Source organism: Fonsecaea nubica (genome assembly GCF_001646965.1).
Source record: "Fonsecaea nubica strain CBS 269.64 chromosome Unknown Scaff66, whole genome shotgun sequence".
Taxonomy (NCBI): domain Eukaryota; kingdom Fungi; phylum Ascomycota; class Eurotiomycetes; order Chaetothyriales; family Herpotrichiellaceae; genus Fonsecaea; species Fonsecaea nubica.
The window spans coordinates 1-18242 of record NW_019173739.1 but is presented as its reverse complement, the minus strand read 5'-3'; the positions used below and the strand labels follow the sequence as shown (position 1 = coordinate 18242).

At 42.9% G+C, this 18242-nt stretch overlaps 2 protein-coding genes across 2 annotated transcripts; one reads left to right on the top strand and one right to left on the bottom strand.

Moving 5' to 3' along the window:
- Window positions 1–60: 60 nt before the first annotated feature.
- On the top strand, window positions 61–2702 carry AYO20_08399 (hypothetical protein; the record flags this gene model as incomplete). Its single annotated transcript, XM_022646676.1, has 2 exons — window positions 61–164; window positions 1760–2702. The coding sequence occupies 2 exons, from the start codon at window positions 61–63 to the stop codon at window positions 2700–2702; spliced, it is 1047 nt and encodes a 348-aa protein (XP_022497314.1).
- Window positions 2703–4010: 1308 nt separating this feature from the next.
- On the bottom strand, window positions 4011–4462 carry AYO20_08398 (hypothetical protein; the record flags this gene model as incomplete). The annotated part of the gene is made up of 2 exons (XM_022646675.1): window positions 4011–4145; window positions 4217–4462. The coding sequence occupies 2 exons, from the start codon at window positions 4460–4462 to the stop codon at window positions 4011–4013; spliced, it is 381 nt and encodes a 126-aa protein (XP_022497313.1).
- Window positions 4463–18242: the final 13780 nt, after the last annotated feature.

Genomic DNA, 18242 nt, shown 5'->3' with positions numbered 1-18242 from the left:
GTCATCTTTGGATTTGCGCTCAAACGTTTTGCTGAAAAATATCTTACACTCGCCGTCGCCATGATTGATTTCCAGGCCCTCCGTTCCTACCTCCCACCAGGCACCAAACTCCTCCAGCGGAGTCAGGGGACTGAATTGGCCGCTTCGATCCTGGTTCTGATCAAGTAGGTTTACGAAAGAGAGTTCGGCCGCCGATGAGAGACTTAGTACTCCATTCAAAAGAATGTAGGATCTAGAAACGAGCGGTAGTGCAAGGGAGCGAGGATTAAAGAATACGAAAACACGGCCTAGAAACGACGCGTAAGAAACGTGGGTAGGAAACGGTGGGCAAATTAGACGACAGAGAACGAAAGAAAGTTGGGGGGGGGGGTTGGAATGTCTTATGAGCCAGTGGGTGTTTTGATCTGTATAGGCTGCGTACTCCGTACGCCGAGAGAGTTCGGCGAATTGGGTGGCACAAGGGGATCGCCGAGGGTGGTACGTGCATCCGAGAACCAACACATCACCGACCCAACTGCCTCGACTGCCCGACGACCGCGGGCCCACTGCCCTACGGCCTCACTTGATACTCGAACTATCCCATATCTGACTTACTGATGAAGAGGAAGCTATCACGAAACAGCAGTGGAGAAGACCTGACATGAGCATGACCACATGACGGGAACGAAATGTTACTACAGCACAAGGCAGGGGGGGGGGGTTGAAAAAGGTCCCTGAGATCACGTGGGAGCCGTGAAGGTCACGTGATAGCCCTATGCGGCTCTGCTGTGGCGCCAGCAGTATCTCGACTTCGGCAAAATGTCGGCTCGGTCAAGAAGCCAATCAGGTTCAATGTCACAAGCTGGAGCCAATGAGGTTCAAAATCATCATCCAAATTCAAACCCCAACCACCTCCCTCCCCTACACCCCCCATGCGTATGAGCACTTTGTTGCCTTCTTTGTTTGAAAGGCAGAAGCGCGCCATGTCCCGAGGCCTTGAGGCGGAATGGTCCGCCGCAAGACACAGCCTTGTCTCGGGAAGTATAAAGACCCTGCCGCAGCCTTTCCCACACCTGCCTTTATTTTCCTGCCTTTATTTTCCCGGATGGCAATGCTCATACATGTTCGGCGTGCAGCTATCGATTGCCTGACGCGATCCCAGCCCACTAGCCGTTGCCGTGAATAGTGGTCCTGGAAGAACAGCTAGCTGTTTGTGATGCGTCCGACTCGTCTTTGAGTTCTCTGGATCGTGACACGCTGTTGACAGGCCCGCGTTCGGTCACGAAGACTTGGACACCAGATCTTACGACCAATCTAGCTCTTCGCACTGTGGATATCCTCACCGAAGTATTCATTGACAATGTGAGTTAATTTCTACACTTGCTGCTCTATTGTTGACAATCTCGCTCGAGGGAAACCCCGAGTGTTCTCCAGTGTAAAGCCTCAAATATGGTGTTCATAACATTGAACAATGGAAGCCGGATTCAACGAAGATCAGGGCTGTTATCGACGATTTTCGATAATACCATGATAAAAGGAACTAGTGCTGCATGAGCTCCTTGCGTCTCGAGGCTTGAGGGGCTTCCATGATAAGAAAGCCGGCCATGGAAGACAACAAAAGGCTTTCAAGGCCCTTCTACCGGCCTACTTGAAGGCTAGCTTGCCAGGAAACGCGTTCCGAGTCGGCAGTACGACGAAATACCTATCCAAGGGGGGAAGCCTGCGTCATCGCGACGTGACACATCTCAAAGGGTGAGACAATCGATAACCTCTTCGATAGGCGCGTTCCCCTGACCGAGGAGGAGATCCAGAAGCTGGCGAAGAGAAAGAAGGACTTCAGCGTTCTCGACAAGACAAGTTTATCTCGTACGAGCCTGTTGACGGATCCTCCGCATCTCATAAACCGCAGCTGCGATCCCAACGCGGAGCTTCAGGTCATGGGAGAAAAATGTGTTGGTAAGGTTGTTAACCGCCACTATCACGCCGAGGGCGAGGAGATGACCATTAGCTACGGCGACGAGTTCTGGGGGAACAAAAACCAAGACTGCCTGTACGAGCCTTGCAAGAAGAAGAAGCTGGTAGAACCTGAGAAGCAGACAACAGCGGCCCGCGTAGAGGATCGTGTCTTGAAGGGGCATTCTGAGCGCTGGTGCCGCTGCGACGGCGAAGCGGAACTTTGGCGACTTAGAGCGCCTTCTCGAGGGAACCGGCCAAGGTCTTCCAAGAAAGAGGAGGAAGACAATGCCCGTCCAGACTTCCAACGCCGAACCTCCAAGCCCCTTGGGAGACAGTCTTCCGGAGCCAGGCATCAACTCTCCAGGGAAAAGAAGATGGAAAAGCCCACCCGGGCGTCCGGGGTCCACCCTCCTAAATTCTCATTAAAACTTCATTTTCCAGCGCACAGCCTTGGTCCTTCGCCGAAGAAGAGGAAGGCAAATCCGGTCCAGGCACCCGGTGGCAACGCTTCGCTCTCACTACAGATCCACCTACCGGCGCAGAGCCTTCGTCCTTCGCCGAAGAGGAGGAAGGTCATAATACCCGACCAGCCTTCCGAAAGCAGAACTGTGGAGGTCTGGGAGAAGCCCGAAACTTCCACCCATGGGCAATTTTGCCCCACCGCAAGTCGGGAAATTCGCTCCACCAAAGAAAACGATTACAGCAGCACCACTGAGCACGAAGCCAGCAGCGCCAGTGAGCATAGAGACAGTAGCACCACAGCGTAGGGAGACAACAGCACCACTAGACGCGTCCACAGCAGCACCATTGAGCGCGTACACAGCTGTAGAAACCTACACAGATGCCGGAGACGCAATTTCGGCTGTCCTGAAGCAGCACCGCACCCACAACGCTCTGCCGATGTTATTGCCCAAGCTTTCGGGCCAGCACCTTGGGTGCCAGTAGAGCCCGCACGGCACAGCCCTCGCAGAGCACGAGGGCGCTAGTACGGCCCCAGCCTCCCTGTCGCTCCCGCTCCCCAGCTTGAGCTCCCCCGGCCCGGACGGCGACCCTAGTCTGAACTACCCCGCGCGAGATATACGTGGACCTAAAAATCGGTCTCGCGTCCGTCCGCGACTGCCCAGAAGAATTGTCCGTCAACAAACCGTGGATACCCACATGTTAAAAGGGGCGTGTTCTCCGCTGACCGCACGCGATTCGGTTCGTCGAATTATCATGTCGAGTGCTACGGCTGATGTCCGTCCTTCGGCTGAAGTGAAATCGTCCTTTATATCATCTGTGTAGCGTTATCCTTGTCAGTAAGCCCGTTCTGCTCTGCTACTAGCCTAGCGGCCGCACAGGCCCTGACATGCATTACCACATCTAGCGAGAGGTGCATCAACGCGGCTAGGGATGCGCGACGTTGGTTGGGAGATGGAGGCCTCGCGCTTCTGCGGAGGCAGCAGCTCGGACTCGGCATGCTGGATTCAGCGACGGACATGAACGAGAGGCTAGGATTACGATGGGTCAATTGGAGGAGGGGCCAGCTCGCTTCGGAAAAACAGTCACGGGGCTGAGACAGACCCTTGCGCCGCCTGCCTGTGACATGTCACATCCGGCGCGCCGTGGTAAAGAAATAATATTATTAGTTCATTTTGACTATCTTCGGTACGTGTACCTGGTCCATCTGTGATTTGACAAACTATTCTCCCCTCCCTGTCCAGATGTTTCCTGCATAAAAGGGATACAGAAATCGACAGGAAAGTGTGTCCGACACGTCCTGCCGCAGAATCCAGCCTGGTGCAAATGAAAACATCACTGCGGCTCCTCCTTCGGCTCCTCCATCGCCAACAACAGTTCGGCGGCCATATCTGCCGCAGGACTGTTTGCCTGTTCTAGCGGAGTCTAGTCTGCCTCCTCTGCCACCGCTGGTAGGCCGGCCTCATCCTGAGACTGATTGTGGGGACGATCGTTGTAACCTGGGTCGTTGCAACCTGGGGCGCAGACACCCCCTTACTAGGGCCATTATTCATTATCATAATAGTGGTTTGGACCGGGATAAATTTCTTGCCATCACCCACACCCACGTAAAACTCCTAGTACTGATCTTCATGTTTACCCTCCTCGGCTTCATCCTCAGAGGCCTTGATCGCGACCTCGATGTGGGACATGACTAGCTCTCCATTTTCGAATTGAGCCACAGCAGTGGCTACACCCAGAATGTGCACAATCTGGACAGGCATTATAAGTTGGTCGCTTCCGCCACTCAAGTGTCAGCTGTCAGGAGAAGGGTCCACATTACCTGTCGCCCGTTGAGATCATGCTTGGCCGGCGTATCCAAGTGGTCATCTGTGATCTGCTCGCCGCACTCCTGTTCGACGAGCTGTCTGCGCCACAATTCACGGCTGTGGTCGTGTTCCAACGCGACGTATTTGACTGCCAGGCTGACCCTGATCTTCACAGCGAGATCAAAAGTGTGGTAACGGTTCGTAGTTACGCTGAGCAGGCCGGGGAAGTCGTTCAGCAGGCGCAGGAACACGCTCACCATGGCGTTGTACTCGAGAGAGTTCGGCCCGCTTGGAGAGGAAGATGTCCCCCTCCTCCATGAGCATGAGCGCGCGATAGCGCTTGCAGAGGTCAAAGGCCATTTTCAGGAAAATTTCCAGCTCGGCTGTCGAGGTGAAGAGAAAGGCTGCTCCTTTCCTCCGTTTCATATATCCCTCTAGCGAATGGGCGATGGTTGTCACAGATCTCTCGCCTGTGTCCAACCCGTCACTTCCTGATCGCCTCACTGATGGCCCGAGATGCGGTGAAAGGTTCAAATAGCGTGCAGGTCGATTCCCGATCTTTCGAGGGTCGATAGAAATGCAAAGGCCAGTTACGGGAACATGATGGGAACGACCAATGGTACGCTCTACGTAATTGCTAAAGAAGAAGAATCAGGATAAAGAAGGGTGGGGAGACAAGACGGCTAAAGCATCCTACTCAGCTTACTTTGGAAAAAGACATGACGTGGACTGGAAAAAACCGCACATGCTCCTCTCTATCCTTCGAGAATCGATAGTATCGTAGGATCTCTGTCCCCTCCCTTTACATGGCTTCGCGGCCAATAATCGCGTCGACTATTATTGGAGTAGGGGTCGGCCAATCACCGCGTCGAGTATTGTTGGAGTAAGGGCCATTGTCCTATTGGTCGAGCCAACCCATAAGGTTTGAGCCTATCAGAAGCCTTTAATCTAGCCTATCAGAGGCCTTGAAGATAATAAAAGCGGAGCAGGGACTTGGGCTTCGGTTTAGATATGCTTCTTCGGAGTAGATATACTTCGAGGTGGGGGGGTACCCCGGTACCCGTGGCGGGCCGCCAGCGTGCAAACATGTCGCCACCGTCTGTTGTCCGGAGCCGTGCTATGGAAGAGGCATCTGCGAAACGGCTGCAATGAATTGGCCCCTTAATGACAAGATGGAGGAGATTCTTTCGCGAATGACTAGAATTAACTAGCCGGACAGTATCGAGATCGAAGAGACTCTTTTGTGAATGACTGAAATCGGTGGGTCACATAGTACCCCGATGGAGGAGATCCTTTTGCGAGAGTTAGTAGAACACGGAGTTGGCAGAAAAAGGAAAAGAAAATAATGCGGGCGGCCGCGACGTCTTGTAAGAAACTCGTAAGGCACGATATCAGAAAAATATACGCCCGAGGTAGAATCGTGGTAGCTGAGTTACGCCCACCTTAGGCAGCAAGGTAGTTGAAATTCCCCAATATAAAATCGCCAAGTGCGGGAAGACTTGAAACCTGGACAATTTTTACTTCGTAATATAAAAGTGTATAAGTAGAAAAGGTTCTAGACTAGATTAAATCCTAAACTCTATTATTTAGGCTATTATAACCTACCTTATTCTATATCTCGTTCTACTATTTATAGTTATACTATAACTAAAATATTACTCTAAAGAGTAGAAATAAGTCATTATAGTTATTATTAGGAAACTAAATAAAGTTAATTATATTTTCATAAAGATCTATAGAATAATAATCTTCTTAATATAAGCAGAAAACCTCTTAAGATTATAAACGCTAGAAGACGATTAGAACTAGTTAAAACTTATTATCTACTTCTAGATAAATAAATAGATATAAGAAAAGGAAGATTAATCAATTCTACTCTTTAACTTATAACTAAGAGTATTCTCTAGAATTTTTTAAGCTCTCTAATACTCTACCTCTTAACTATATGTTAGAAAGGTTAGTAGCGATCGTTAGGTTCATAACTTAGGTTGTGGAAGTCTTGTTAGATCTATCTATCTGAGAGAGAGTGTGCCCTTCTATAGATAATAAGTGGCGATAATAGAAGATAGAAAAAATCCCTCGAATCGCTATTAGTAAACGATCACGTGACGATGACATAACTATGACGTAGTAATGACATAACTATGACGTAAGCGATGACGTCGCCTAGTACTAGGTCTATTCAGGCAACTAGGACTCTACTAATCACGTGATAAAGGCGCCAAGCCTGATTAGGCTATTAACCTAAATCTTAATATTCTACACTATAGACTTAATAATATTAAATAACGAGAGTCTCCAGACTATATTAGTAGGCTTTGTTAACGATATTATTAATATTTAGAATATTACCACTTAAGGCCTCCTACCTAATTTAGTTTAGTGCCTTAGGTGACGTGATATACTAGCCTATTTAGGCCTAGTATTATATTACGTAACTAAAAGGTAAGGTAAGTACTGTTCTTACTTACTAATATTAATTAGAAATTTGTAAGGCTCTTCGAACTATAGAGCTAGAACTCGTTTCTACCTAATGAGGCCTTTCGGAACTCGTAAGGCTGAACTCGACCGGGGTCTATAGGAGCTACTTATACCCTACAAAAAGGAACTACTCTTACCCTATAAGTAAGGCTTACTATTCTTCTATAAGGAGTTACGCTTATCCTTTTAGATGTTAGAACCTACTAGAATAGCTAGATATCGCTAAGATATTAAGTAAGTTTACTAGGAACCGCTAAAACTACTAGGAAATTCCGGGAGTAGGCTAGGTATTACCATGACTTAGTGGGGTTTTCGGGGACTTTTATAATCCTTAGCCCAATATCCCTACCTCGGAAGGCCGGAATGTATATGCATTATGTATCGTTAGGATATTTCTCTTTTTTCCCCTTCCATTTTTCATCTTTTTTAACGAATGTATATCCTACTAGCTAAAAATTCTGTCAGATACTAAACACCTATGTAGGTATCACGTGTCTCTCTAGATATCTCTTCTCGAAAGTATTATACGATACTTCTCTTACAGATCGAGAGCTTCTTAGGCGAGTATATTTCTTACCTTCGGAGGAAGGCTATAGTGGTTATCTCTTCTTCCTGAGTCAGTCAGTCGGGTAGTCCTAGTGAAACTAGACAGTAGGTCATCGACTACCTTCCCTTACCGTAAGCTTCTTCCTGTTTGTTCTCTCAGCGTTCTCCTTTCTTTTCTCGTGTTCTGCGTTTTAACCGGTCTTCGGACCTCGCGGAATCGAAGCCAAGAAGGACGGTAGAAGACGCCGTGCCAAGCAGTGACAGGTAGGTCGCCGAAGCCACCCCTGTTGCTGTGCCACCTATGTTTCTGTATAGATCGATTAGTTCTCCGCCTCCCCAGCCTCTCCTCGACTTCGTCGCGTCTTACTAAGCAATCACCCAATCACGACGGAACGCCGACGCGACTATATAACCACCAGTAAGGTATGGATATAGACAGCAGGGATCGGTGTAATATCATACATTACGTAACGCGTAGGGTCGTGCGATGCGGAGGAGTATATGAAGAGTGAGGAGGCCGCCGTGTCTAAAGGAGAACTGCTGTTGGACGGCAAAGAGCACTCATTTGTTGGAAAATGTTGAGATATCGACGGGTTTCACTAGGGCTGCCGACTAGCGGGACTGCTGACTAGTAAGGTGTCGAATACCTTCTATTATTCTATGTTTACTCCCTGCGTGGGTTGACATACACTAGTAAGATAGGGCTCTCCCCTCGAGTAAATATCACAAACAGAGCGAGGAGCACGCTACTCAGAGGGGGGAAGCACCCTCCTACGCGGCCTTCAGGAAAAGGGGTTGAATAGCTCGGAACTAACCTAAGCCAGTCTAAACTACTTTAGGCCGTATACTCACCGGAAGAGAAAAGTATACTTCTCGCACCCGAGAAGTATCCTTTTCTCATGTTTCGAGTCTCGTCACTACTCTACGTAAAGGGATACTTATTACCACGGAATCTATCTATCGCTGAGTACTACCTATCTCTAATAAGGTATTCCTGATAAATACATTCAGTCTAGTGGGACTAGTGCCTTTAACGGAGCAATACTATAGTATACTTTAGCGCCCTTCAGAATGTCGTCATAGATATTAGGTGGTCTCCAGACGGTTAGGCGACCAATCGGAATAATAATCCTTAGTATACCTAATTTTAGCCTCGAGTATAATCCGGTTACCTCGCGAACGCGGCATACATCACTTTCGTCGTATCAGTAGCTTTAGGGTGTACAGCGTGCGCCTTATTTTTAGTTACCGTCTTACTAATGTAGGCGGGAATGCCCTATAGAAAGATATTATCTCGCCCCGACCTAGTTTCACAATCAGCCACTATAGGGACCGTTAGGTATACCTAACGCGTTTCATTAGCTACGCGTACGCGCCCCCTCTATGCTCCTTATTAACTGAATGAATGTCTACTTGGTATCCATATATATATAGATTAACTTAACCTCGCGGTATAGTTACGTATACTATACACTATAAATGGTAAACTAACTAGACTAACTAGGTAGTACTAGTTATTTCTTTATCTTAGATAAACTAGACTTTATCTAGTATAGGAAGGTTAGTAAGTAAAAGTAGTACGAAATATTATATATGTATATATACTAAGTAGGAGCTAATTATATAGGGATAGTGAGTATAGGTAAAGCTACTAACTAGTAGAGACTATAGTTAAGAAGCCTCTACTTCTTTTAGGAATATAATATAATAAGTCATATAATATACCCTATATACCCTATAGTACCTACCTACCTATATACTAAGGAGAAAAAACCTACTTAGGCGTGTACTAATCTCTAATACCTTAGATACCTTAATACCTTACTATTATAAATAGGCTAAAGGGGGGCCGCGAGAAGGCCTAAGGTAGAAGGAGTACTAAGGAGAGTAACGGTATAAAAGGAGAGTATATATAGTCAGTACTAAGGAATAGTACTAGAGTGTAGAACTATACGTAACTAGCTCTATTAGGCTCCTAAGCCTAAATAGATCTAGGGAGAGCTAGGTACTCTATTAGGCTCTTAAGGCTAAGTAGAGCTAGGGGGAGCCGTATAAATCTCCTTAACTATATAGTTTCTATACTTTCTATAGTTATCTCTCCTTCGTAGCTAACTTTATGTATAAATAATTAAGTTTCTCTTAGTTATACACTTTATATATAGTTTATATACTATACTCTTAGTTTTACCTTAGCTATTCTATCCTACTACTATATTACTAAGTAAACCTTACTAGGTTCACTAGTAATACCTTACGTGTGAAGTAACTTATAATACTTACGACACCTTATTTATCCTATATACTTATATAAAATATAACTACACCCCTAAGGGCGAGCTACTTTCTATTAGTCACTAGATATAGGAGTAGTAAACTACTCTCCGACTTAGCCTAACGCTCCTAGGATAGATTAAAAAAAAAGAGTACCCCTATAAGGAGCTAGCCCTCCACTCTCCTATACTTTCCTATTGTAAATCCTAATACACTTTCATCTTTAACTTTATAAACTTTAATTATAAAATACACCTACTAGTACCTATATATACCTTCGAATATATTATAAATAAGCTAGAGAAAGGTCTACTAAAGGAAGGGGGAGGAAAGTACACTAAGAAATAGTAATGATATACGAAATAAGTATATATAGCCTTAAGTAGGGATAGCTATATATAACTAGCTCTATTATACTCTGAAGGCTAAGTAGAGCTAAAGAGAGCTATATAAAGTTCCTTTACTATATAGTCTCTATACTTTCTATAGTTCTCTCTTTATTAATTAACTTCGTTGATAAAGAATTAAGTTTCTCTTAATTATATACTTTATATATAGTTCTATATACTATATACTTAGTTTTATCTTCGCTATCTATCCTACTACTATATCACTAAGTAACCTACTTAGGGTTTACTTATAGTACCTCATATATGAAGTGACTCTTAATAGAATACTAGTAAAAGTTAGCCTTCTCCTTACGCTATAATTAGCTTTTCATTATAAATAGTATTATCTACTCTCGCCCTTAATATTACTCTTACTAGTCCTAGCTATATCCGTCCTAGTGATTATTAAGGAGATAGATAGTAGTTATAATACCTACTATACTATTAGAGCTACTTCCTATATAGCTTAATAGTACTAAACTTCCTTAGTTATAGTTCCTTTATTATATAAGCTAGGTTAAGATAACTTAAGGTATAAGTAGTTAAGTAACTTTAGAATAGCATAGTAAAGTAGGTATTATAAGTTAGCTATAAGAGAGTATAACTATAAAAGGGTAATAAGTATAACTATATACTTATAAGGTATATCCTAAATAGATAACTAGGAATAGTATATATGATAGGTTAAACCTAGGAGAAGGCTTAGTTCTAACGAACTAGCGCTAAGACCTACGCTAGGACTAATACTACTTTCTAATTAGCTAAATTCGCCTATATATTATATAGGTAAAATACGCCTCTTAATTAGACGAAGTAACTATAGTATAAGAGATACTAGATTCTAGTAACTAAGATATCGTACGTAAGGGAAGGTAAGGAAGAGAGATAAAGATAAGGGGAACCTAAGGTATATACGGAAGAGGAAGAATAAGGGAGAAAGAGGAAGATATTAAGTATCCCGTATAGAGGAGCGTATAATATAAGAAGAGAGAGAGGGGACGTTATTCCTTCTTCTCTCTCCTTAGATTTATCCTCCTTATTACTAGGTTAGCTAGCTAGTTATAGAACTCTTTCTAAACTCTTATATATAATATATTTTATAGTAAGTTACCTACGAAAATGATAAGCTTTAGGCTTATATTATAATCACTAACTAGTTAGTACTTACCCTTAATTATTAGATTAAAGGGCTATAAGCCTAGGTTAACGCTACCTAAAGGAAAAAGGATATACTTTAGGATTAGATTAATAAGGGATGAGTACTACTACTACTATTAACTAGAAGAATAAGATACTTAAGTAAGAGATAGAAGAGATAGGATAGAGTACTAAGGCTACTAGCTAGGATAATAATAGACTAAGGGTGAGGTATAATTAACTATATACTTAGTTAGTAGAGCTATAGACCTAGTATAGTAATATACTCCTCTAGGTAGAATATATATATAGTAGATAGTAGGCGTCTATAATTAAGACCTTAAGGGGATATATAGATATACTACCTTCGTTAAGTAGAACTTAGCTAGTAGTATAGCTATATCCTAGGATATATCTATATATATAGAGAGTCACTACTAGAACTAGCTAGCCTCTAAGGGCGAGTAGTTCTAGTTTCTTTAGAAGAATCTAGCTAAACCCTAGTAGTTTATCTAATAGAAGATAGGCGAGGAGGTGTTAAAGACTATAGATCTACTAAAGGAGCCTATTACGACCTAGGCTAATATAGTCGCCGCTATATAGTGTAGGTTTAACCTTAAGTATAAACTTACGTTAAGTAAGAGTAAGCTTATAGTGAGTAGGGTAATGTAGAAGAAATTAACTAGCGCCCGTGATCTGCTTAATAGTAAGACAGTAGATATAGAAGAGGAAAAGGTCTAAATTAAGATAAATACTAAGAAAAAGAGGGCTATAGCTAAGAATAAGGCTAAAGAAATCCGGACTAAGGCTAAGGCTAAGGCTAATTAGGTAGTAACTACTTAGGAATAGATATAGTAGGAGATCGAGCGCCTTAAGATTAAGATTAGGGAGTAGGAGATAGAGGTATAGGAGAAGGAGGGGCTTTAGAAAGGATTCTAACGTAATATAGAGGCTAAGAAGAGCGTTAGGAAGAGTCCTAGGTGGCCCTAGAGACGGTCTCGTATAAGGTTGACTACTGTAAGAATATTATTGAGAGCCTATAGTACTAGGTTACTATACTATAGAATAAGCGTAGTAAGCTTATATAGGTTATCCGTGAGTAGGTGGTCACTACCTAGTAGCTCTAAGATTACGCGCGTGAGCTAGAGATTGACGCCGCTAAGTAGCGGCGTATCACTAACGATCGCTAAAACTAACTATAGTAGTAGACGACGGATAACGAGAGGCTCTTAAAGATTAACGCTAAGCTTTAGGGCTATAGCCTTTATAAAATATTAAGAATTATGTGAATTACCTAATTAAGTTTAGCTCCTATATCACGTGATCAATAGGGTACTAGTCGCCTAAATAGGCCCAGTACTAGGTGACATCATCGCTTATATCATTAATTACGTCATTACTTACTAATAGTGGTTTAAGGAATTTTTTCTATCTTCTATTATCTCCACTTATTACCTATATAGGGCCACTCCCTTCTCTCCTAGATAGATAGATTTAATAAGGCTTTTACATTTAAGTTAATGATCCCTATAAGTTATTATAACCTTTTTATTTTAAGATCTCAGACGGTTACCTAGATAGGTCTAGGTAGATAGACATATAATAGTATCGAAACCATATAGGTATTACTATTCAACTATAGGAAATTTATTAAAAGAAATCTATCTACTAGGGTTAGGTAGCAGTACTTATATAAGTAGTGTTTATAGAAGATGATTAAAATCCTTTAACTAGTGGATTCTAATTAACATTAGTAAGTAGGAATACTACTTATCTCACTACCTAGATATATAATATAGTACTAGGCCTAAATAGGTTAGTATATCATCACGTGACCCAAGGCGCTAAACCTAATTTAGTAATATACCTTAAGTATTAATATTCTATGATTAGGAACGCTACTTATATCACTAATTAGTCACGTGACACAACACTAGGCCTAATTAGGCTAGAATGTCACGTAACCTAAGGCGATATATCTAATTATACTAGTGACTAGTACGCTACTCTAAGAAGGTGTATTAGCTCACTTTCAAGTATACTAAGAAAACGGTAAAGATGTTCTTTACTTCGCCTAGTCCAAAGTAGACCGACGATAAATCGCCAGTAGATGTTGTAGCGGTCAACATATTTTCTCGAACTTAGAAAAATCCTCCGGTGTGATAGAATCAGATAGCTGATCTGATAATTGACTAGGCACTGTCCCACTCCATAGCGATAGTGCCTTGTTCGACGTCCAGCGGGACACCGAGTACTGTGCTGCATAGAACTCCTAGAAGGTTTGATGGATAAAATGAAAGGTGTGGTCATCAATGTCCACAGAAATGCCCTAGGCACGTAGAAAAGTGAGGTGTATGATCTTGTCGCCGGGCATGTGTTGTGACGTCTTCAAGGTCTTAGTGTCCTCGAGACTAACTCAGTGACTTCCTCGCAGAGGCCTCGAAATGCCAGTTCTTGGAGGAATATCGTCTCAACTTTGAGGAACTATTTGAGATATGGCCACCTCCATTGTTCCAGCAGCTTTCTTGCGACTCATCTTCCATCACGACCTATTTTTCCTAATCGAAGTGTACTGTTCTTCCACAAGCTCTGCGAGATCGTACGAAGAGATTGGTCATTGTTGGAGAGTCACGTGGGAAGTCTTTGGCATTCCGGGTATAGTAAATCACGTCGCACTGGATGGGAATTCTAGCTACACCACTAATGAGTGGACGCCCTTGGATGACAGATGGAATCTCCTGGATTGTTGTGTTTGCGGGTTTAGTCTCTTTTGCGAGTTACTGTAAGTATTACTTGATCTGCCGTGGGCAAAATCCGACCGTCTCGAGTTCGACGTCAGGTAGTTGATAGTTAAGTATACGAGTACTATATAGTCGTGATGTAATGATCACATGTGATCTGGATAGGAGTTCATATAAGGCATGTTCCTCGCTACTATCCTAGTCGAGTGCTAAAGATAACTCCTTCCAAGCCGTCAAGAAGAAAAAGTATACATTCATCTTGGACTAGCTCATTAAGGGTTTCGGACATCCCCTCTCCGAGTCCAGCGCATCAGAACTCATTCTAGAGTAGTCCCATGATGGTTCGACTCTCGATCCTCTTCACTCAGCGTAAAGGAAGCCAGATCACACGGTCGTATAGATCTTCCTAAGGGCCATTCTTGTAAACTTCAAGCACAATCTTCTTATATAATGTGGTCTTGCCCATCCCTACTCGACCCCATATCAGCTCACAGTTTGGTCGTAAGAGGGCGCCGTTATTTTACTTTCGTAGCTCGAAGAGTGTACTGAGAGACACCTGATGTAACTCGGGAGGAGTTTCGACCTTAAGCCGTACGGCATGAGAGAATCTAGAGACTAGTCCAGTCACCTCACCTACATTGGATTTGTTAATAGCTAATCTCGTATCGATATCGCGAACATGATTGATGATACCTAGGTTAACAAAGCGGCATTCCAGTGGAAGAGACTTACTGGATAAGTGCTCGATCTTGAGCCGTCCGTCATCGTATTTATTCTGAATCACTTTATCGATTTGTGCAAGGGTGACTGATTGAGATTTAGTATAGGGTCCATCAGGGGAGAACTTGCTAAAGGACTAAAGGATATACCTCCTATTTCCTTTTTAAGCTGCCATACTGCACTTTCTTGTCCTTCTCCGTATAGCACGGGTAGCTGAACATTGAAGATCCCAAACAGGCAGTATACTTAGTCCTCGGAATTCTTTATCTGACGGTGCTGAGCCCACGCATAATGCTGATCTATACTGAAGTCCAGCACAGATCTGCCACATAAGGCTGCGGTAAGTATTCCAGCGATCTTGTGTATTAGCTGTACAAGCGGGGCTTCAGACCCCAGTGAGACACCCTTTTGTGAGAAGAACTCGACAGTGGAGGGTGCAAAGAGTTCCTGCAATGTCCAGCCCTGTATAAACCATATGCTCCTTCGAAAGCTCTTCTCCCAATAATGTCCGGGTTCACCATTCACGTCTCGCTTGGACGAGGAAACATCAGCCATAAACACGTAGCATTTAGCTATGTTTTGATACCAGCGTAACACCGACCGAATGGCGCGGGACAGCTCAGTCTCACTAGCTTTGTTGATGTAGCACGAGTCGATCCAGACGTGACCAATTCTATCTTTTCTAGCCTGTTCTGTGCAAAACCCTTAACTTTTGCATAACCAATCCTATCTCTTGCAGATCCATTCCGTATATCGTCAAATGTTACTCCCTCATTGTCGGGTCCCGAGTATGAGAGCGGATAGTGTATCGAGAAATGGTATGGGGATCATCATCCAGATCATCGGTGGGACAGAATGTGTCTTGCAGGTTCAAGTGGAGGAGGCGCATGGCTCAATTATCGGCCTGTTCATCTGATTATGGCTAAGAAAGAGCGCGAAAGAGTATTGAGATGTTGTGGCCACAGTTATATCCTATTTGTGAGAAGAATACAGCGTAATTGTAGGCATTCTGACACGAGAGTTCACTTGGTGAACTACGACGTTGGGACTCTTATATGATTAGGCTGATGGAGACGTAGGCAGCGACTGATGCCACGTGACTATGAATATTGTCATTGCCTAATTGAGATAAACTTTAAATGAATTGTCATGACGGGGTAAGACCAGTGTGGTATCTTACATCCTACAGCCACTGGAAGTTCATTGGTCATGCTCAAGATTTCAAGCGTTACTATAAGTAGTTTAGATCTCCACTGCGCGGAGCAAGAGGCTCTAGCCTTCCGAAAGTTTACGATCTATCTTCAGGACACCGATTTCACACGTGGGTGTACTACTATCTAGGACATATCGCCATTTTTGATAAAGCACCAAGCTGGCAGTAACGGCAATGATACTTACATACTAGTTGTAGAGCTCACTCGAGTAGCATACTAAAAGAAGTCCCCCAAAAACCGGTCGTCTTATTTTGTACTATATATCCGACTAGACTCTTTCAGCCTCTAAATCATCTTCTTCAAGAAGGGACGCTTATGGATAGTTTTCCTTTTTAAAAGGATGCTCTCAAGTGCCTCTTGCACCACTGGGGAGTCAGAGAGCCCACCCACAACGATAACAACCTCGACCGCCAAACCCTGCGCCTTCGCTCGTGTCAAAGAACATTTGACCAGTACCTCCGTCTTATTACAAAGCTAACTTAGCATATGTCTCGTACCACCCCCGAAATGGACAGTTGTGCTACCGTTGGTTGAGCGGATAGTGATACTATCAAATGCGTCGTCGCCACTCTTGTCAAACATGTCGAACGTCTTCTGGTCGTGTTCAAAATCAGCAACGACTTCATCCAAGCTCTCGGGAAGAACAGTGCCGGATTGTTCATTCAATCGGCGCTCCAGTGCCTTGCGGAATCCGTCGCTCAGTGACTTTGATCCGCACGGGACTCTTTCCATTGGTACTAGGACATCCCGTTGATTTAGTTTGAGGCAATCCACCTCATACGCTGTTGCGTCCACCGTGTACCCTCCACAATCTAGCAAGAGAAAGCTGTCCTCTAGCACAAGCCTGTCTTGCATATTTTCAGCGGAATGTGTCTTCCAGACAAAACGCGCTGCGGCACTGGACTCCTAAATCCTAAATAGTTCCCCAGAGGCAGTACTGAAAAATCCCGGAGATCTGCAGAGCCTTGTGCAAAGTGCGTCTTGCTTTTCGTTCTTCAAGCTCGGAATAGCTGCCAGGTAGGGCGAAAATAAAGTCCACGACGTCTTTCTTCCGGACCAGCTTGACTTCTCGCAATCTACTAATTATATGTTGAATCAGGAGTTATAAGAAATCAGTGAGTATATGTTCAGGCATTTCAACCTAGTTGGCCTTCCTCAATCGGCTAAATCCGTCCATGTCCGCCTGTTGTTACTGACTGGGAGTGAGAAAGTACTTCGGTGTTAAGAGGTTTACCCTTATCCCCGCCGCACTAGGACCTCTATTATCCCATATCTCGTAACCCTACTATCTTTGAATTGCCGACAATACTGTCAGCCTGAATTTAGACTAATGATCAACACTATTATTATCGAGAGGAGAGTCATATTCTTAATCCAAATCCCTAGAGCTATTATAATATTAGGAATACCTTATTAGAGATAGGTAGTACTTAGCGATAGATTAATTCTATAGTAATAAGTATCCCTTTATATATAGTAGTAATAAGACTCTAAGTATAAGAAAAGGATACTTCTTAGGTACGAGAAGTATACTTTTCTCCTTCGGTAAGTATAGGGCCTAAAGTAGTTTAGGTCTATCTAGCTTAGATTGGTTTTAAGCTATTTAACTCCTTTTCCTTAAGACCGCGTAGGAGGGTACTTCCCCCCTCTAAGTAAGTGTACTTCTCTTATATAGCTTCTTACTCTATTTATAATATATAAGCTAAATTACATTCGTTAACTATTAGTAGTTACTAGAGGTAGGAAATTTAAGTAGATAGAGATCATAGCTTTTCTAGAAGATAAGGTAGAGACTCTAGTAAGGTCTCTCTAGGCTAATTATTAATAAGATATATTAGATGATCTATAGACCCCGCGATAGTATACGTAACTTTTGTCTCCGTCACCTCTAAATCTAGCGATATAAAAGCTAGTACTACACTAAAAGTTAATACTCATAATGATAAGCTTATATTTAAAGGTTAAGGACTTAGAGATACTAAATAATAAGGATAAGATTATAAATTACTATAAACTAGATAATTTAAATATCTTATATTTATTATGAATAGGCCTTTTAGTAACCTAGAAGGGACACTAGAGAGGAAGGTTAGCTAGAGGTACGAGGTTAGCTAGGGGTTATACTCTATTATACCTTATCTAAGAATGATAGAGTATAATAGAGTACTAAAGGGTTAATCTAGGATACTCTATTTAAGAATAATAGAGTATAATAGAGTACTATAAATCTCCTTATCTATATAGTTTCTATACTTTCTATAGTTCCCTTTAGTTCTTCATAATCAACTTTATTTATATATAATTAAGTTCCTCTTTAACTATACACTTATATATAGTATCGTATATTGTATACTTAGTTTTATCTCTACTACCCTATCCTACTACTATATTACTAGGTAAACTACCTAGGGTTTACTCTCAGTACCTTACGTATAAAGTGACTCTTAATAATATTTTATAAATTAACTTATTAAAAGGTTATAAGTCATAGTAAATTATATAGATTTAATATTTTTATTAGATATAAATATAGAGCTTATA